The sequence below is a fragment of the Macaca thibetana genome, chromosome 6 (genome assembly GCF_024542745.1).
Source record: "Macaca thibetana thibetana isolate TM-01 chromosome 6, ASM2454274v1, whole genome shotgun sequence".
In the NCBI taxonomy this organism is placed as follows: Eukaryota; Metazoa; Chordata; class Mammalia; order Primates; family Cercopithecidae; genus Macaca; species Macaca thibetana.
In genome coordinates, this window is record NC_065583.1 from 30,726,196 (window position 1) to 30,748,570 (window position 22,375).

Sequence of the window (22,375 nt, forward strand, 5' to 3'; positions counted from 1 at the left end):
AGTTGTTTGAATATAGAATGCTGTAGAAGTAATTTTGTGCTACTTCCTGTCCTAAGCCTTAAAAATACCTGATAGCTTCTAATTTTGCACTCCCAGAATCCAGCCCCAAAAGAAGAGGCATGATTGTCCTGAAACTATGATACTTTGAAGGAACTCTGAGAGAGCCACTTGGAGAGGCTACATGAGGGAGAACAAAAGGGCTCTAAATGACCATCCCACGTAAAATCCCAGTCTATAGCAAGGACCAACTACCACCATTGCAGACATTCCAAATCAGTTGAACCTCCAGTGAGCCATCTTGGACATTTCAAACCACTTGAGCCTTCAGGTGACTGAGGTCGTAGCTCCCACCACATAGAGAATTATCTAGGACTCATGAACGACAATAAATACTTGTTACTGATGGAAGTCATTCAGTTATGGGTGTCTGATACCATCCAGTGAGCAATCTTAAAATCTTGACAGATGTTAGATTGCACATGATAAGACAAAATTTAAAGTATACAATACCATCATGTAATATACTCTGAAAAAAAAATTAGTTTCCTAGGTCTCACAATTAGTTCACAGGAGATACAGAGAGGGAGAACTAAGTTAACATAAAAAGTCCAGTGAGCAAGGCAGGTAGCACAGACCCCAAGCAATCAGCCTAGTAGCTGTGTCTGTATGATGCAGAGGCACTAAGGTGGGGGTCCCAAGGCAGCAGCAGAAGCAATAGTGGTGGCAACAGTGGCCACAGCCACAGCCTGGGGAGCAGCGCAGGGATCTGGGTGGAAGGCTGGCTGGTCTATACATCTTGGACCTTGTTCCTGTGGTGCCTGCATAATTATTAACTCTTTGGCATGAGCTCCAGGACAGGGACTGTAGTTGCTCAGGAAGTAAAGTTTCTTAGTAAACTATTACAAGATAACAGCATACACATGGGCATTGCAATTAAGTATATTGGAGTTATTAGGATTTAGGATTCTCCCAAGAGTTCAGAATGTCCAGTTTTGAACACTGTGGCATCAGTGCCAAGAAAATACCCACAGGTTTAGAAAGAGAAGTTAAACTCAAAGATTATTCAATTTAACAGACTATTTTTATATGCGGCTTTTGATAAACCACTTATTCATAAAACAATTTGAGCATTAATTTTCCATGTAATGGAGGATCCAGTAATGAAATGCATAAACATGTATTTTACATTGTATCATAAAGGCACTTTGTGTTTCTTGTATGAACTTTATAAGGTAAAAAATGTTATAGGATACATTAAATTGCCATTGTATAAATTTACATTTAAATTGTGACATTGCATCACAATTTTCTCCTGTTAGTATTCCAAAATATTTGGTAGTAGTGCATTATTTAGCTATTATCGGGCAATGAAATCTATAAAGCTTCTCCCAGTGGGAGGTGCCAGGGCCAAGCTATCCTCCCCTGGGTGACTGTCAAGATGACCTCACCCATTTCTTAGTTGTCACCCTGGACAATCAAGTCAGTAGTTGAAAATGGATGGATCCACAGCAGGTGTATGTATATGGAGGAGGAAGAGGGATTAAGAAACTGCAGCAGGCCTGGTGCGGTGGCTCACACCTGTAATCCTAGCACTTTGGGAGGCCGAGGCAGGTGGATTGCTTGAGCCCAGGAGTTCGAGACCAGTCTGGGAAACATAGCAATACCCTGTCTCTGAAAAAAAAAAAATCAAAAAACTGCAGCAGCGTTTTCAAGGTTGGTGCATGGAAGTCATGGAAGGAATACTACCCCAACTGGTAGATGTTGGAAAAAAATATTACCAACTTCACAGTTAACATAGAGAATACACAAATATAAATATAATTTTTAAAAATCTCCCTTAGAGAGAATGGAATTTTGAAACATTTTATTTTATAATTTTTATTTATTTATTTATTTATTTTTGAGACAAAGTCTCGCTGTGTCGCCCAGGCTGGAGTGCAGTGGTGTGATCTCAGCTCACTGCAGCCTCTGCCTCCCGGGTTCAAGCGACTCTCTTGCCTCAGCCTCCTGAATAGCTGGGACTACAGGCACATGTCACAACTCCTGGCTAATTTTTGTACTTTTAATAGAGTTTCACCATGTTGGCCAAGATGATCTCCATCTCCTGATTTTGTGATTCACTCGCCTTGGCCTCCCAAAGTGCTGGGATTGCAGGCATGAGCCACCATGCCTGCCCTTGATACATTTTCTTTTCTTTTTTTTTTTTTTTTTTTTTTGAGACGGAGTCTCGCTCTGTCCCCCAGGCTGGAGTGCAGTGACCGGATCTCGGCTCACTGCAAGCTCCGCCTCCCGGGTTTACGCCATTCTCCTGCCTCAGCCTCCCGAGTAGCTGGGACTACAGGCGCCCGCCACCTCACCCGGCTAGTTTTTTTGTACTTTTTAGTAGAGACGGGGTTTCACCGTGTTCGCCAGGATGGTCTCGATCTCCTGACCTCGTGATCCGCCCGTCTCGGCCTCCCAAAGTGCTGGGATTACAGGCTTGAGCCACCGCGCCCGGCCGATACATTTTATTTTCTAAATCACAGATTTAACTTATAAAATTTGGATATATATACTTTTAAAATATTATTTTCTGAAATATTCCCCCATGATAGTCAATGCTGTTAGAGATTTATAATTTATTGTTATAATTTTAAGATCTCTTGAGTTTTGAAGTTGAAACATGTTTTAACTTTTAAAAAATGAGTGTCTCCTAATTAACATCTGGAGAAACTGTTCTTTAAGAGAATGTTTCAGAAAGTCTAAATTAATTGATATCAAATTTTCCCCTTTTACAAAACATTGTTCCTGTGTTTTTGCCTTCTCCCTAATAGTCTTATTTGGTGTTTGGCTAGTTTATTTTTCTTTTGCTGCAGTGAACATACTAGTGTTTTACATTTCACTGGTACTCATTTTTTTCTGCTCCACTCTGGTAACCAGGTTACTCAGGTCAATAGAACCTGAAGAAAGAACCCCTACATCATTCCTAAGTGAACTCAAACTAAAGGTGGGGAAAAGATGAAGGTGCCTTAAAGAATCTACTATGTTGGAAAATCAGACCTAATACACTGACCTCAAGGCTACCTTACCATTCCTCCTTGTCACTTTTTTGATAAGTTTGCATTCTTCCTAATCTGATCACTTCCCATATGCCTACTAAATGTCTAAATCAGCAAACCATTTCAGTCACTTCTCTGGTGGCCAACAGAAAAACTAATCATTTCAATGATTTTAATAAAATTCAACTACTTACTAAGTCATCACATAATTATAATGAATAAAACAAACTCTTCCTTAAAGATAAAGAAAAAATGATAAAATTTCACTCTGCTTCTATTCATTTTTAAGCTGCCAATTATTGCATTTATTTTTAATTAGAAAATAAATCTAAGTTTGAGAAAAATTACTGTGCATGTTGAATTTCATTTACCTCATCAACAAAGATACACTAGGAGCTACGCCAAGTAGGAGAATTTTGAAAAGTATAACTCAAAGCAATGCTGGCTAGGAGCCAGGCTATGGGCCTTGGTCATACTTGTGTTCACAGTACTGAGTGATATCAGCAGAATGGTAAACTAAGAATCTCCAAACCTTTGTTCATTCACAGAAAAAATACTATGGATGGTTTAAATAACTTTATAGAGACTCTGAAAAACAGAAAAAAAGAGCAACCAAGTAAATTCCCATCAAGAAAAAGTCATATTCAAAATTATTGTGTTTTTACTCATTTAAAACATTATGGGACTTCCAGAAAGAGAAGAAAGGGACGGATAATTTATTTGAAAAAGTAATAGCCAAAAGCTTCCCAAGTTTGAGGAAAGACATACAAAGAAGCTCTATGAACCACAAGATAAAGCCAAAAAGACCCGTACTGAGGCAAATTGTAATCAAACTCTTAAAAACCAAATACAATCTTAAAAGCAGCAAGAGAAAAGAGACTCATCATATACAAGCTATCCTCAATAAGATTATCAGTAAGTTTCTCAGCAGAAAGGCGGCAGGCCAGAAGGCACAGAGATGATATATTTAAGGTGCTAAAAGAAAAAGAAAAATACTTGTCAACTGAGACTTCTGTATTTGGCAAAACTGTCCTACTAAGATTAGGCAAAAATAAATGCACCCCCAGGTAAATAAGCTAAGAGGCTACATTACTACTAGCCCTGCACTACAATCAGTGTTAAGGCAGCCCTTCAAAGTTGAAATAAAATGACAGTAGACAGTAACTTGAACACATAGGAAAATATAAAGATCTCTGGTAAAAGCAAATACATGGACATTATAAAAACTAATGTTTTTATATAATTTTGGCTTGTAACTACATTTTATTTTTTATAGAATTTAAAAGGCAAATTCATAAAAATAATTATAAATCCATGCTAATAGGTATACAACATACATAAAGATTGTTTTTTGACATAAATAACATAACAAAGAGGGGGAAGGAAAGTTGTAAAAAAGCAAAGTGTTGTGTGCAACTGAAGTTTAAGTTGGTATTAATTCAAAACAGATTGTTATAACTTTGTACTGTTACATGTAACCTCCATGGTAACCACAAAGAAAATATCTACAAAAGGTACACAAAAGGAAATGAAAAGGAAATCAAAATGTGTCACTATGAAAAATGAACTAAAAACAAAGGAAAGAAATAATTGAGGAAATGAGAGACAAAAAATACTGTAAGACAAAGAGAAAACGTCAAAATGGCAGAAGTTCCACTTCATCAGTAATTGCTTTAAATGTAAATGGATGTTTCTGTCTGATCAAAAAGCAGATATTGGTAGAACAGGGTTGGGGAGATGTGATACAATTATATGCTGTCTTTATAGATACTTTACAGATTCACTGTAGATCTCAGGATACCATAGTTTGAAAGTGGAAGGGTAGAAAGAGATATTCCACACAAATAGTAACTGAAAGAGAGCAGGGGTGGCTATACTAATATCAGACAAAATAGACTCTAGGTTAAATTTAAGTTAAAAACTGTTACAAGAGGCAAAGCAAGACACTACATGTAAATAAAAGAATCAGTTCTACTAAGATATAATAATTATAAACATATGTGCCAAATATCATATCTCCAAAATATATTAAGCAAGCATTGATAAAATTGGAGAGAACAAATAGACAGCTCTACAGTAATAGTAGGAAATGTCAATACCCCTTTCTCAATACTGGATAGAACCACCTGTCTTCAACAATACTGCAGACCAGTTGGACCTAGCAGACACATACAGAACACTTCACCCAACAAGATTCCATTAGAATATATGATTTTTTTCTTAAGTGAATATGGAACATTCTTCAGGAGAGACCATACGTTAGGCCACAAAACAAGTGTTAATAAATTTTAAAAGATTGAAATTATGCAGCGTCATTCCTAATTACTATGAAATAAACTAAAAATATCAGAAGAAGAACTGGAAAATTCACAAATGTGTGGACATTAAATAACACACTTTTAAACAACCAATGGGTAAAATAAGAAAAATTAGAAAATACCTTAGGACAAATGAAAACACAATTTGCAAAAACTAATGGGATGCTGTAAAAGCAGTACTAAGAGGGAAATTTATAGCTTTAAATACTTACATTTTAAAAGGATAAAATATTTCACTTCAACAATACAACTTTATGTTTTAAGGAAGTAGAAGAAGAATAATGATCTAAACCCAAAGCTAGCAGAAAAAATAAAATAATAAAAGATATGAGCAAAGATTACCATAATTCATTTGAGAATGTTGCCTAAAAATACAGTAAAGAAACTCAATATTATTTTCTTTTCTATTAGAAATTCAATGATATGCACTCTTAAAACACTTCTCCAGGAAATGATATATTATTATAGACAAATTAACCTGAAATAGAAACAGTCGTTTGATTCTTCTACTTGTTCCTAGAGTTGAGAATGAAAAAGGGTACATTCTTGTTGAGATTAGTTTCCAGAACTGAAGCCTCAATGGAGACTTGGTCTTTTCCATTCTCTGCAGAATATGGCTTTAAATTATGTCCTTAGAGTTCTCTCTAGCTTATCCCATGCTCTGGGTACCAGCCTTCATACTTACACCACACTGCATCACTGGCATCACTGCTCTTAATGAGAATGTGTGAACAATTTCCTAATTTCATGAAATAAGAAGTGGACAAACAGCTCAATTAAGAAATGAATATCTAAAATTAGTTTTGATTATAGTTTTAGTATTTTGAATAAGGTGAGCCAGATGGAAAGAACGTCCATCCCCTGTGCAACTTAGGTAGAAAAAATAATTCCGTTAATAATTTAATCAGAACAAATGATTGCTCTAAGGAATCAAATGTAGCAGGAAAAGATAAATCTTTAAGAACTAAGGCTCTTAAAATATAAGAATATAAGATAATAATGAGAAGCTGAGTCTAAGAATTTATAGTAATATCAGAAGTACACCAAAAGCTGATTGAATGGCACAGTTCTGATTTAAAGTCATCACGCTACCACGGAGCTCAAACTGTCAAAGTGGATTTATGAAAATTATACAGCTTACTTAATACCGAGTTTTACTAATTGATGAAGAGTATGAGCAAAAGGTAAGCAGAGAAACAGCAACACCCATCTCTGAAAAGGCCCAAAAGATCTGACATACTTCCAAAAAAATCTATTTTTGCACTGTAATGTACTTTGTGTCTGAGTAGGAGATTAATGTTACTGTATGTACCACGTACATGCCGTACATGTTAGCCCTACGAGGCCATTTAAGTTTAGAGCTTCTTAGGTTTTACATTCCTTTAGTTGCACAGGTAGGAAACCTACATGACTAACTTTAGCTCTCCAAGTTGTGCCCTGTACTTCACAAATTCCAGATTCATCTACAATAAGCAATGCAAAAAGCCTACTAAAAACATTCTTAGATGAGAACTTCTTGGGTTATCTTCCTGCTTGTAAATACCATCAGAGTGTTTACAAGGAGGGAAGAGTAATGAAGCTGTTGCTAGTTCTTTCTCTTTTGTGAAGACACAGATGAAGTGCAGTGCTGGGAGTGGCAAGGGATTGAATCAAGCAAGATTCAGAAATATACAAGTGATTCAATGGCCCTTTATATTCAAATCTCCAAACTTGAGTTTTATATACCATCTTCTCAAAGGAATAAAACAAAAAATTCAATCATATACAACAATTTTGTCTATTATAAAGTTGAATGTTTGCCCCACACCTGGCCTGCCATCGTGCATTAGGGGACCATGGATGATCAAAAGAATCGCTGTCCTGATGAGGTCACTGCTGATGCTCTTACTTATGCTAAATTGTGAACATTTGATGCACATGGGTCCATGATTCTTTACCAACCATACCAATCACGTCTAGGACAGATAAGGGGGAGGAAGATGGAGTACATGCAACACCCTACCAAATTCTCTGCCATCATCTGACTCTGCACCTACTCCATCTTCCCTTCAAGACCAATGGAAGGAGGGTGCTGCTTATGGTAATCAGATCACCAGGTTGCTGTTCCAGGGCCATATGCAGGGAGTACAACCAAAAGCACAGGCTTCCCTTTATCTTTTTGTTCCTGCCCAGCTACGATGTCAATTCTTGCCCCGAAATTTGACCTATCCCTCTTTTCCAGTCCAAGTAACATGGTTTTTCTTACCTGCATGGCTTCATTGAAACCAAAACTAACATTTCCAAACACCTGTCTGTTAAAAGTAGAGATGAATTTTGTTTTTCAAATTTGAAAATGCTCATTAAAATAGAAAACTAATGTGTGCCAGCTGAGTAATACTCAGATGTCTCTGTACAAGAACCCTTCATCCATCTCTGCTTCGCAGTCCTCCTGGGTCTGGGAGCTGACCTCAGGCACAGCCAGGCAGGGAACTCATGGCTCACTCTCATTACAGGGGGTGGAAACCAGAATAATCAAGACCAGTCTGGCAACATAGCAAGACCTTGTCTCTACAAAAAAATTTAAAAATCAGCCAGGCATAATAAGTGTGTGCTTGTGGTCCTAGCTACTCAGGAGGCTGAGGCAGGAAGATACCATGAGTTCGAGGCTCAAGTAAGCTATTAAATAATGGTACCACTGCGCTCCAGCCTGGACAAAATAGCAAGACCCTGTCTCAAAAAAGGGGGGATACATAATAATATATCTTCCCATTCCATATTTATCCACCCCTTACCCCCGAGAAATGACCATAATATCCTTGCAGAACTATTGTATGTATACATGAGCAAGTATGCACAAGCTATTTCTCTGTTTTACAGACATGGAAGCATTTCTTAAATAGTATAACAACCTATTTTTTCTTAAACATGTTGGTAATTGTTCTATATCACTATATGAAGACCTCCTTTGAAGAATTTTTTTACAATTTCTTATTATTAGGAAATAGAATTTACATAATAGTGCATAATTATGTACTGTTTAAATTATAAGTACACATCTTTTACTGCCATACAGATTTTTTTACATTACATATGTGAATAGCATCTCAATAAAGCAGACATTTAAAAAAAAAATGAATGAAAGGAAGGAAAAGAAATAGGACCCTTCCGCAGCACAGAAAACTCTCTCGTTCCCTACAAAAGCTAGAGTTTAAAACCAGCCTGACTACTGGGTATATTTTTGGTTTCTCTCTGTCACCCAGGCTGGAGTGCAGTGGTGCCATCTCGGCTCACTGCAAGCTTCGCCTCCCAGGTTCATGCCATTCTCCTGCCTCAGCCTCCCGAGTAGCTGGGACTACAGGTGTGCACCACTATGCCTGGCTAATTTTTTAAATATATTTTTAGTAGACACAGGGTTTCACCATGTTAGCCACGATGGTCTTGATCTCCTGACCTCGTGATCCGCCTGCCTCGGCCTCCCAAAGTACTGGGATTACAGGCATGAGCCACCGTGCCCAGCCTATTTTTGGGTTTTTAATGAATGCTTTTCCCATCTATACAGGCATCTCTCTGAAACATTATTTACTATATATTTGGCTTGCAATTGCTTTATCTGACTTGGGACTTGAGGGGTAGGTTTTCTGGCATAGTTTCTGTATCCTGATCTAGTATGTCACTTATAAAATATATATGGTGGCCAGGCGCGGTGGCTCATGCCTGTAATCCCAGTACTTTGGGAGGCCAAGGCGGGCGGATCACAAGGTCAAGAAATCGAGATCATCCTGGCCAACATGGTGAAACCCCGTCTCTACTAAAAATACAAAAATTAGCTGGGCATGGTGGTGGGCACCTGTAGTCCCAGCTACTTGGAAGGCTGAGGCAAGAGAATTGCTTGAATCCAGGAGGCGGAGGTTGCAGTGAGTTGAGATCGCACCACTGCACTCCAGCCTGGCGACAGAGCAAGACTCCGTCTCTAAAAAAAAGAAAAAATATATGTATACATATACACACATATATATGGTTAGAATTTTAAAATCCAGCCTGATGATCATTTTGCTTTTAACTAAAACATTTAGTCCAATTACACTGAATACAATTATTGATATTTTCAGTTTATATGTAACATTTTATTTTGTGCTATATATTTTTTTTGTCTTCCTTTGGATTGAGTGTATCTTTGTTATACTATTGTTTTTCTTGTCACTTGCAAGTTATTTGCACAGTTTATTTTCCTTCGTTAGTTATTTAAAGATATTAGGCATTACTTATAAACCATAAGATATTAGGCATCACTTATAAACCATAGTTTAAACTTAATCAATGTCTTTACTCATGCTCTGGATAAAACAAGAACTTAGAACCCTTTAACATGGTTACTCTTTTTTCTGTTTTAGAGATTTTGTTGTAGATTGCAATTGTATGTTTGCAAGCCCAGAAGTCTTTATTATTACTGATAAACTCCATCTTGAGATTCAAGCAACCTGCCTCTCCATTTGCCTGTTCAAACCTGGAGAGGGCTCCTCCCGACCGTTGCTTGCCTTGAAGTTATACCTTCGGGTTAACATTTTGTCTTGGTGGTCTCCCTGCACCCTGTCCACACCTTTGAATATACCCTTATTATTAAAGTGTTCTTAAACGACTCAGTTTGAGAGTGCTAGGACCCTGATGATATAATCTTATACCCATTTTAAGACATTGATCGTTTTTAGCACCTAGTGGAGAGTTCTGTGAAGGGAAAGGACCTTTGAAGCAAGCAGCCTTGCCTGGGAATCTTGGCCCCAACTCCTAAAAGGTCTCAAAGAACAACACAACCACTCTCTCTACATGCCCCCTAAAATTGTAAGATACCCTTCTGCACCAGGTGTGTTTCATTGAGTCCGGTGAAATAAAGGAGAAAAGGAAGCAATAGGAGGAGATGGAAAATGTTTAATAAGGACAGGAATTAGTGTTCACAAACCTGTTCCTTCTGGAGATTTTCCAGGACATTTTCTCTGATCCGCAGTAGCTGCACTTCTGGGAGGGCACCTGTGCTGAGGTCCATGTCCAGCTTGGTCCAGACAATGTAGAACTTCTTTCCCATGTCCTCAGTGGTTTTGGCAAGCATCACATGATTCATGCTGAATTGTGCAGATGCAACCATGATGAAGTCATACTGGTTGAACTGCATTTCCATGAGGTAGTTCTCCAGGGTTTTGGTGGCAGACCCTGTGCCAGGCAGGTCCCACAGCACCATATTTGGAAAGTGGGAAGATAAATAAGGGGCACATCTTTGGGTAGCTTTTACCAGCCCAGTAGGAGGTGAGGGCTTCCCCTCATGTCCTGTGTTTCAAAGGGCACTGATGAAGGTGTTCATCCCACTGCCAGAGTCCCTGCCATAGCAATGTTGACTGGTGTCCTGGACACTATCTTCAGAGTCTCGTTGATGGCAGAGGCCACCTCTGGCAAGTTCCCACCTACTAAGGCTTTCTCAACATTCGTGGCCTCCGTCTTTGATAAAATACCCCAATGCTGGCCGGGTGCGGTGGCTCCTGCCTATAATCCCAGCACTTTGGGAGGCTGAGGTGAGCGGACCACGAGGTCAGGAGATTGAGACCATCCTGGCCAACATGGTGAAACCCTGTCTCTACTAAAATACAAAAAATTAGCCGGGCCTGGTGGTGTGCGCCTGTAGTCCCAGCTAATCAGGAGGCTGAGGCAGGGGAATCACTCGAACCTCGGAGGCAGAGGTAGCAGTGAGCCGGGATCACGCCACTGCACTCCAGCCAGAACGAGACTCCGTCTCAAAAAAACAAACAAAAAAACCCAATGCTTATGGTGTGGCAAAAAGGGTTTAGGATGCAGCTAATGGAGTGTGAGGGGCACGTGGGAACTCTGTCGTATCGGTGGGCACTGGAGTAAGCTGCAGAAGTAGAAGAGCAGGTGAGTTAGGATGGACAGGGTGCACATGAATCATCTGACTTTTAGCATCCCCAGCCCTCAACAAAGACTGCAGCAAAGACATCTGGATTAAAAACAATCAAAAAACACTCATTCAAGCAATGTGCACATTCCTTCAGGGAGCAAGAACGGTAGGGCCCCTGAGGAACCCTCTGAGGCCAGTTGTGCCTCCAATAGTCAGCCTCCAAAGCAGGACTGTGGTCATGAGACGGCTTGAATAGCAGGGAATGAACCAAGTCTCCTGAAAAGCCCGAGAATTTTCTGTCTTTTCCTCTTTTACTCTATCCTAACATAGGTCTACTCCTTCGCAAGTTTCAGTCCACAACCAAGGCCAAACAAGTAAAAGAGACCTATAGATTTCTCTGCTGAAGATGGCGCCAGAGGACATAAAACATCCAATTCCCATTGCTTACTTGAAGCTGTGGTTGGTCTCTGTTTAACACTTGCCTCATCCGGCAGGGGAGCACACGTGCAGAGCAGTACTGAAATGCTGCAATATATACAAAGTAAGCCACCAGCCTTTGACCCCCCGAGCTTCCCTTAGGATTCTCACGTTGGGCCCAACTGAAGTGAGGGAGAGGAGAGAGTATACTCAAATGCTCTGCTCTTCTTCGAGGCAGTGATTAAACAATTGATTATCACTGTGTTTGCCAAACCCGGCTCTTGCAGGTTCCCCACGGGGCCAGGTATTTGAGACTGATTAAAAGAAGGTGATGTGATTCTCTACTCCTAGCATGGCCTGGCAGGTCTGTTTCACATACTCACTGTGAACACACACAACACTCTACACAGAGCCTCTCACACCTGGTGTGCACACTCACCCATGCCCAGCCATGTTCACTTACCCCACACACTCACGTTCACACTGTCTCACTCACCATCAGCATGCACACATACACTCGCTCGCACTCTGTGCACAGGCCCACACATATTCACACTGACACATGTTCACACACCCTAACATACTTAAGCTGACATGTGTAAACATGAATACACACATTCATCCCTGTTGCACACACACTTGCTCACTCAGGCTGCAACATGTTCACTTACCCCACACACAAACACACATTCACTCGTGGTGCCAGGTTCACACAAACTTACGTTTGGTGCACACACGCTCACACACTCTGTGCATGTATATATACACTCATGTAGGCTGACACATGTTCGCTCACCTACCCTCACTCATGCTTGATGTGCCCAGTGCCCACACATTCTCTCACATGACACATGTTTGTACACTCATGCACACACAGAATCTTGCCTCCTGAGTGCCCAGGACAATGGATTTGTCCAAGTCTGTGGCCCTTTTAGAGGGCCCAGGAAACAGAGAACTGGCTCCAGCTGTCCATCTATGAACTATGAGGAAAGGCCCTAATGGAGGAGATGGATGAGAGAGGCCCTGTTCTCTGGAATGTATGTGAGTCTTCAACTTCTCGGTGCCTCACTTGCCTTGGGAAGATTTTATAACCCACCATGTGGCGAGAGCAGCCACTGATCATTGACTTCTTCATGCCAGACTTCATCTGTGGCTGCTATGTAAAGTTTCTCCACTGTAACATTAATTATTTTGGTTTATGTAAATAACTAGTTTCTTCTCATCAAATGCTACTTAGATATGGTTGCTTTTAGTTAGTCCACAAAGAGGAAGAGGTAACCTATGGAATCTGGAGGGAAGGAGGCAGGGCAGTTACCAGGTTCAAATGTAGTCCCTCAGCAGTCTAGCAGGAAAATGGAGTGGGGAGGTCTGGCCTTCGGAGTTTTGCCCACATGTCTCTGCATGGATAGCCGGCAGGCTGGTTAAGGTGAGGAATCGAGCACTCCCCTTCCCCACAACGTTATACTTGATAGATGCACAAGGGAGTGGAACAGGAGCACATGCAGGGCTGGGGATGGGCTTGGGCCTGTGGCAGGGCCATTTTCTAACCCAAGTAGTCCCAGAAAGTATTGCTTCATCAGGTATTAAATGATTGGCATCATATTAATACATACACAGGTCTTGGCATTAACCATTAAACATTTCCACTAGAATCTTTACCATTGTACTCTTTGTGCCCAGCCGGTGTTTAACATATTTTTGTTTGATTAATAAAACACAGTACACTTTGTGTGTTATTAACTTACTAACGGACAGATAAATTAACTTCCCTTTCTAAACTGTCCCTGCTGAGCACAGGGCCTACTAATATACATCTGATTTTCAAGCACACTCTGCTTGGGTACGACACAGGCCAGTGCAGGGTACTGACTGTCCATGGTGAGTGTGGGAGGTCAGCAGAAAACCCTATAGTTTTCCAGGCTTTTTCTGTGACCGTGTCTGTGAACACAGCCAGCAGCTTCAAACCTGTCTGCTTACCTGTCCACCAGTGCTGAGCCCCATGGAAAAGAGCCTTAGCCCCTGCAGCCCCAGCTCAACTGTCCCACCCCCAGGCCTCGATCATATGATCCACTTCTCCTGGGCCCATGTGAAGCCTCACCAGCTGCACACTGGACACCACTGAGCCCAAAATAATTATTTGTACAATTGAGATACTTTATCTCAGTTACACCAGGACTCTGCTGTGTTGTGTCTGCCCAGGCCCCTGTGCCACTGCCAGGCCAGTGAGGGCATGGTTTCCTCTGCATGAGGTTGCAGTGTCTTCCAGGTGTTTTAGTGGGTCTATGTGTTTGTGTACATGAGCCTCCAGGAGCACTGACCTGGAAGTTTAGAAGAGGTCATCAGAATTCAGCCTGGGTTGCAATTGCTCCAAGCTCGGCTCTTTGACTATCTTGCCCAGATATATTGCCAGATACCTTCCTCCAGACAGGAGAAGAGGAGTCCTTTTGGAAGAGGAGGAAGAGGCCCTTCGAAAGGGAGTCACGGGACCAGGTTCAATTACAGAGTGGCAGCCATACAAAAAAAAAAAAAAAAAAAAAAAAAAAAAAAAGAACCAGACCCTAGAAGGAGCATATTCCTAAATTTACTAAGTGAGCACATAGGAACCAGTACACATGCACACAAATACATGCACACAGGCAAATGCAAGGTATTACAGAACAATTTGCCTTAAATACACTCTATAACTCCTATTCCATTCTATGAATGTTTCTTCATCTGTTTGTTTTTTAATGCTGGTCATAATCTGATGAATTAATTTCACGAGTAAAATATGCAGAATGAAGAACACAGATTAATAGATTTCCCATGTAAGGTTATATATAGTTAATTCCACACCAATTATCTTGATCCCCAAACAAAGGTACTTAAAGCAAAGTAAGACCTGGCCTTAGCACAGATGTGGAGGCTGGTACATCAGAGAACTCCATGAACCCGGAAACCAATGTGCATCAAATCCCAGGCTTTTGCTCTGTTTGATCACTATCAGAAAAGGCTGACGGAAAAATCAATGTGATGATTCATATAGAATAATGAAACTGGATCCCCAGCTCTCACCTTACACAAAAAATAAACTCAGCTGGGTGTGGTGGCTCATGCCTGTAATCCCAGCACTTTGGGAGGCTGAGGCGGGTGGGTCACGAAGCCAAGAGATCGAGACCATCTTGGCCAACATGGTGAAACCCCGTCTCCACTAAAACTACAAAAATTATACATATGTGACAAACCTGCACATTGTGCACATGTACCCTAGAACTTAAAGTATAATAATAAAAAATAATTAAAATTAGCTGGGCGTGGTGGTGTGCACCTGTAGTCCCAGCTACTCGGGAGGCTGAGGCAGGAGAATTGCTTGAACCCGGGAGGCAAAGGTTGCAGTGAGCCGAGATCGTGCCACTGCACTCCAGCCTGGTGACACAGCCAGACTCCGTCTCAAAAATAAAAATAATAATAATAATAATTTAAAAATAAACTCAAGATGGATCAAAGACTGAACTCTAACTTGAAACCATAAAAATTCTAGAAGATAACATTGGAAAAATTCTTCTAGACATTAACATAGGCAAAGAATTCATGGCTAAGATCCCAAAGCAAATGCAGCAAAAACAAAAATAAATAAATGGAACCTATTAAACTAAAAGGCTTCTGCACAGCAAAAGAATTAATCAGCAGAGTAAACAGACAATCCACAGAGTGGGAGAAAATCTTTGCAAACTATGCATCTGACAAAGGACCAATACCAGAATCTACAAGGAACTCATACAAATCAGCAAGAAAACAAATGAATAATCCCATCAAAAAGTGGGGCAGAGAACATGAATAGACAATTCTCAAAAGAAGATAGACAAATGGTCAACAAACATGAAAAAACATGCTCAACATCCCTAATAATCGGGGAAATGCAAAGTAAAAACACAGTGAGATATCACCTTACTCCTGTCAGAATGGCCATAATTTAAAAATTAAAAAATGACAGATGTTGGCATGCAAGTGGTGAAAAGGAACACTTTTATACTGCTGGCGGTAATGTAAACTAGTACAATCATTATGGAAAACAGTATGGAGATGACTCAAAGAACTAAAAGTAGATCTACCATTTGACCCAGCAATCCCACTACTGGGTGTCTACCCAGAGGAAAAGAAGTCATTATACGAAAAAGACACTTGTACATGCATGTTTATACTAGCAGAGACCTTGGGCATCTGCTTCACCTCTCAGAGAATCTCATTTCCTTCTGTTTTAAATGGGGACCATAATAAAAGCCCCCAGGGTGTTTAAAGTAAGTGAAGCGATGCCCCAGTACAAGGGCTCTGTAAGACTGGTAAGATGATAGTGTGTCTGCTTTCTGGAGATTTACAGAACTAAGAAGTTGCAAAACCACTTATGCAGCTATGAGATTGTGAGGTTGGCTTTGTCCCCCCTTACTCCTTGCCCGGGTCAGAACAGGACAACTGTCAGATTGAGGAGGCAGAAAGGGCATGTGGATGTGCCTTCACCAAAGGCCAACAGTAAGGGCCAGAGGGAAGAGCCCAGTGTGCAGAACACAGTCAACAGGACCTCAGTTGAAAGATAATGGGGCCCACCTGTTGCAGAGACCGAGGAGGTGAGAGGAAAACCTGCGGATTAGGGCTTTTCCTATCTCAAAGATCCAAAAAGGAGTATCAGAGAGGGTCCCTCATGGTCCCTCATACTAGAGGATAGGAAGTAACATTCACTACCCCCCAGAGACCATTAAGGCCAGATTGCAACCATATCACAAGCGAGACTTGTCCTGACTTTTACCACTGCCTCTCCTCTCCCCACCTCTCTACCCTTCAGCACCCTCCCCACTCCCACACAGACACCTTGTAAGGGTCCCAAACATCAGACACTCATAGCATAGGAGGTAGGAGAAAGAAAAGACCAGAAGCTGACTCTTTTCTTGTCCCTCCTGCTGATTTCTCATTCCAAGGTGGGACTGAGCTGGGGCGAGGGAGATTTAAGTTCAACAAGGGTCTAGGGCTTGTTTATTAGAATGTCTGGACTTCCGATTACCTGAGTGTGACCGGGAGAGAGTATATTCCCTGAGCATGGCCAGAGAATTAATGAACCTGTATGGTATTCCAGCCAATCCTTGGGGACTATCATGGGTCCCTTTTGGAGCTGTGATGCGGGGGGCAGTGATGTGAAAGCATCAAGACGCTTTCAGTGATTCCAGAGCAGATTCCTTAATTCTATCTCACTCTGCCCCTAGGACCCAAAGGCCAGGTCTCCCTCAGTGGAGCATGGGCAGAGAAGAGATTTCAGACTCATCAGTACTCGTTGTGGGGGAAGAAGACCCCAGGGGCTGAGCAGGGAGGGGAAGGAGGAGGCTCTCACTGGCCTTTGCACTGCCCCCAGAAATCCTAGTCTGTCATCCCAAATCCAGCTCTGCTGACTGAAGACTTGTCGGCTCCTCTCAGTCACTGAGAGCCCGAATTTTGGCCCCAGTGGCTTCTCACCCTCCCCTCTCTCACTGAGCCATCCACACCGGGCAGCCTGAGGACTGGACAGAGAGCCTTTCACTCTCCTATCCTTGGAAATACTGGCTTTGTTGGGAAGAGGAAAAAGCATAATCTGATTTCACTTTTCTTTTTCATATATGGAGCTTTCAAGAAAAAGTCAGAGTCTTACATTTCAGCCAGAGCATAAATATCAGCACTCTCTTACTTTTTAACAGGCAAATTAGGCATTTCTGTTCCAAATACTCTGGCTGGTTTGAAAAAAAAAATCAGATGGGAATCTCAGTCTTAAAATGAGAGATTTGGAGCTCACTATCTCTGCTTCGGGCCTCAGGTTCTTTGGATGTTAATCATCAGTGATACCCCTCGGGGCTGTGGGTGCCACACTAGGAAAGCTTCTGGTGCCCTAGTATGCAAAGAGCCCCATGCAGCTTTCACCCACAATGGGGGCTCCTATATCTCTTGCCATCACAGCCCAGCCCCACTCAGCCACAGCAAGGTAGGTGCCAAAGGATTTTGCCAGCACGTCTTACCTCCTTGTTGTGGCAACAGTTAACAGTTTCCAAAACTGAAAAAATGTACATCCATCAGATGTGACTTTCTTGGAAAGACAGTAGGAGCAGAGGGGGCTGAGCCAAGTGCAGCCAGTTAAGTAAAAGGCGGCAAGAAGAGATGCGTTTAGTGAGGAATTTGCGAGTGAGGGAAGAGATAGTAGGTGTTTTTCTGATGGTTAGTCGCTGGGTGTGGGAGCTGCAGATGGAGGGGATCATGGGTGTCTGATAGAAGAGAAAGTGTCCTGCAAACGGGCTGAGGTCCCAGGTCTTCCTCGGTCAGTATCTGGAGCTTTTCCTCCATTGTGTCTGAGATTCATTATCTTAAAGTTATTTTCATTTCATTCAGGCTTTATGAAGTTGAAGTAGATAATGTATGTGTAAGCACTCAAGAAATCCTGAAGAATTTAGTTATTTAAATTCCCATTACTATTCCGTTGTTTTAGCTGATGTTCATCCAAGAATGTGGAATAAAGTATTCCTTATCCAACTCACATAGAGACTAGGTAGTAGGCAGGGGTACAGGGGCATGCCTGCTGTGTATCTAGGTCCCTGAGAGAAGGGGCACGGAGGGAGGAATGACCAGGAACAAGGGTTACTTCCCATCTGTTGTAGGCTGGTTCTCTTTCATCCTAGCTCTTCTCAGTCTTTGCCTCTTTTGAACTCTTCATCTCTGCATGCTGTTGACTTTAGCTGGGTATCCATGGTTAATGTTCAATATATTTATCCATCAGAGATGTGGACCTGAGCGCATAATGACCTCCCCATCATTGACACCAGGAGCTTGCTGGCACCTAGTGGAGGATGCTCAGTGAGGATGTACTCTGTTATCAATAGAGCCTGGCAATAGACCCCCGTTACCCAGATCTGCCTTTGCAAGAATTTTGAATCAATTGCCCAAATTCTTAAGTTGACAAGGGAGGGAAAGAGACAGAAGGAGAGAGAGAGAGTCTCTGTAAACTGGCCAGCCAACTCTATTAACTTGAATTAGGTGTCCTCCCAACATGTCTCTCTGCTTTTCTGCTTTAGAGCAGTCTTCAGATCCAAGAGAGCCCATTTGCCCAGTGTGCATGTTCAGCCTAGAAGTAGAGAGGAGGAAATATTTGGGGGGTACATTTACCAATGTGGGTTGGGAGCCAGGTCCAAGCTGCCCACATTGTCCCAGTTGGACAGTTTAGGGGCATATGCGTGTTGGATTGAGCCCCAGTTAAGTAAGGCAGGATCACCCACAGGATAATCTATCTGCAGCCAAGTCCTTGTTTTGGGGGCATTGCTTTTGTGGAACCTAAATTAAAATAGCTTGGCCAAATGCCTCTAAGATTAAATGAGATGAAAGTAAGAATTATATTGTCTTTACATCTTAAACCATCAACACCCTATTGCTGAATCTTGGAAGAACCAAGAATTGTAGGAAACAAAGATTGCTGTCATCTCTAGGAGGGACTCCAATGATTCTGGTAGGTCCAGGCCCAAGTCATCCATTAGAAATGTCCATGAAATTTATCTTCAATCTCTTGAATTGTAATCTACTATTTCTATCGATCGCTTTATGATACCGAAGCAGTTTCTTCTACAGCCCATCTCCTCCCCCTTACTGTTGTTTTAAACCATTTAAATTCACCAACTAGGTGGACTTAAAGTAAATTTGCCTCCATGGCACAGTGTAGAGTGGAATTCATGCATTTATCTCTCTTATTTTCCTGAATCCCTCTGAAATAATAGTAAATAAAGAACAAAAAGATGGGGTGGGTGATCAAATGGGAAGAAGAGTTCTACAATTATGCAAATTTCTGAAAGTATGCGTGTGTGGCAGTAAATTTCAGGATTTTTCCACTTTCTCCATGAGGATTGTCACTTTCTCTAAAGAACAATTCTCTTTTCTGTAACTGGTTCATACAGTTGTGAAAAGCAAAGCAGAGGTTCCTCTTCAAAGATTTTCCTCCCCATCTAATTAGGAATAAATAATAACTTCTCTTAGAAGGAAAATTTATTCAAAGACCTGTGCTAACATTCTTAAATATCTGCTACCTGTAATAAAGAAATCAATGTACTTTATGTTCTTAGCTCCCACAATTTAGCCTAAATATTTGCCCTGGCACGCTTATACTGGTCCAAGCAAGCATTAGGTCATTGCCTGTTCCTCTACCTTATTTGAAGGTGTTTTTACCTTTCTCAGCATTCCACAAGTTACTTCCTCCTTCCTTTGTTCTCCTCTGCCTTTTCCTCTTTTAAAAACGATCTAGATTGCTAGCCAATCAAGACAAATACAGAATGTGAAACCCTGTTCCCCAATAGAAACTAGACACAGTAGTAAGGTGGATGCATCAAGTTATAAATGACCTTGTCTCCTTGGTTTGGTGTACTCTCGTGGCAAAACTGCTGGCGAGTGTAACATTTCTGCAGAAAGTATAAAAATGGCCTTGCTGAGAAAATTAAATTTATGTTCAAGTGCTATTTCTTTATGGCACCAAAGAACAAGCATTTCAAACAACTTGGTGGCTGGTACGGGGATACATTCTCCTCTGGGGGTAGTCTCCAGTCCTCTCTCATGAAGGAGCCTGCTCCTCTGCCTCATTGCAGTGGCCTCAGGGATAAGGACTCAGGACCCACCCGGAGTGACAAATAAACCCGGACTCTCAGCAACGCAAAAAAAAAAAAGAAAAAGAAAAAAAAACACTGACTGGTGACCTGGAGTAAAAGATCCTCACATATCACGTGAACCAGGAAACTCTGCACACAGATCGAGGAAAAAAACACCAGGAGAGCCAGTAAAGTACTTCCTTGGTAGTCAAGACTAAAGAAAAAGCCGCAGGGCAGTAAAGCATTCCTTGGTTAGGACATACCAAGGAGAGAGAAACTGCAGGGGTGGTAAAACATTCCCTAGTCAGGACTAAGGAAAGAAAGCCACAGGGGGCAGTGAAGTATTCCTTAGTCAGGATGTCTTGCAGGTCAAAAAAGAGGTGAGAAATCCCCATTGAAGGAGAAGCTGAACCTCAAAAAGAGGTGAGAAATCCCCATTGAGGGGGTTGAACCTCAAAAAGAGGTGAGAAATCCCCATTGAGAGGGGGTTGAACCTCACACAAACCTCTGGTAGTAAAAAAATATGTGTATATATATTCAAAACTCCCCTTCCCCCTCTTCTCGAGGAAAGAAAAAGGCTAAGCTCCTCTCTCACTCATTGCTCCCCTAGTGGAAGAGGAAGGAGAGGGAGGAAAACAGCCGCAGAGGGAAAGGAAAAGACCAGCAGAGAGGAAAAAGAAACTAGGAGAGGAAGTCAGAGAGAAAGAGAGCAAAAACAGCAAGTGTGGTGCCAAACAGCCAGGCACGCCAAAAGTTAAGTTCCTCTCCCCAGTCAGGCTGTATGTGAAAAAGAGGGTGAGGACCGGTGCCAAGAGGAGAGCAGAAGAGGTGAAAAGGCATAATTCTTGCAAGTTGTGGCAGGCATCTGCCAAGCCTCAAGGCCGGTGAAGGCCCGGGACCTGGACTGCAGCCGTGCAAATCCCACGAAGCCCAAGAAACTACGTGTAGGAAAAAAGGGGGAAAAAAAAGTAAAAAGTGAAATCAGATAAAAATAAAAACAGGAGAAACAGACAGCAGCGCATACGTGGGGGCGAGGCCCATGCCTTTGCCCAGCCCTGCCGGCTGCAAGACCAGAAGAACTCGGAAAGGAAAAAAGAAACAGAAGATGACAGAGAGAGAAAGAAAAATAGAGTGCAAATGAGAGAGAGAGAGAAATAGAAAGAAAGAGTAAGAGAGAAACTGGAAGAGACAGAAATCAAACAAAGACCCAGAAGGTGAAACTAAGAAAAGAAACAGTGTAAAGGAAGGCAGAAAGTTAAAACATGTTGAAGATTGTCTGTGAAAGTCATAAGAAAAGTTATAAAAAGGAATTTATGCAAGAAATATTGTATAATTTAAAAGTAATTAGGCCTCCTGAATATAAAACTATTTTAAAAACAGTTTATGTGCAAAGTTTTAATAACAGGATTATAAGGAGGCATAAGAATATGGATTTTTACTTACATTAAAAGGTTAAAAAAATTTGTTTTAAATAAGCAAGTTTTAAAATGTTAATTGTAAAGGAAATTCTGTGTGTAAATATATTAGCTAAAGTTAAAGAGGTATCATCCAGTTTTTCTGTGAGCTGGACATTAAAATAAAAGCACAATAGATTTTTCTTAAAGCACTAACCTGCTCTTTAACAAAAATTATAAAAGGTTAAAAAGAGTCTATAAAAATCTTACCTTATAGTCAGACATTAAAATTGGATAAATAACGTCTACAAGATTTTATTAAAATTAAGTTTAACATTAATAGCACATTAAAGGTAAAATTTAACTTATCTGGTATAAAATCATACAAAAAGCATTGTCAAATATAAAATGGTATTTAGTTTTCTTAAGGCCTGAAGGTGGCCAGGTAAGTCACAGAGCCCCTCATCCCCAAGGTTACAACACACAGGGGCGGTGAAAGCCACGAGAAGGCCAAGACCTTAAGACGGCTCAAGGCCGCTGCGTCCCCTGGGCAGCGCTGAGCAGGAATGGAGCGGGAGGCATCACCATGAGGCCTCAAGCCCCAAGATATGCAGCAGAAATTATATACGTAATTTATCTTCCATTTTCCCTTCCCTCAGAACGAAAAGTCTTTTAGCACAGGTACCACCCCTAGAATTTCCAGTACACCAGCACCAGCCCA

At 41.3% G+C, this 22,375-nt stretch overlaps 2 protein-coding genes across 2 annotated transcripts in view; one reads left to right on the forward strand and one right to left on the reverse strand.

The window, feature by feature from the left end:
- The window catches only part of IRGM (immunity related GTPase M), a 31,318-nt gene extending 17,790 nt beyond the window's left edge, over window positions 1–13,528 (reverse strand). The window contains 4 exon segments of the mRNA XM_050792963.1: window positions 10,290–10,702; window positions 10,705–10,819; window positions 12,148–12,179; window positions 13,456–13,528. Coding sequence (XP_050648920.1) covers window positions 10,290–10,702; window positions 10,705–10,819; window positions 12,148–12,179; window positions 13,456–13,528 — 633 coding nt within the window.
- Window positions 1–22,375, forward strand: part of RPS14 (ribosomal protein S14) — a 520,685-nt gene that overhangs the window by 118,502 nt on the left and 379,808 nt on the right. The gene's annotated exons all lie outside the window — the stretch shown is intronic.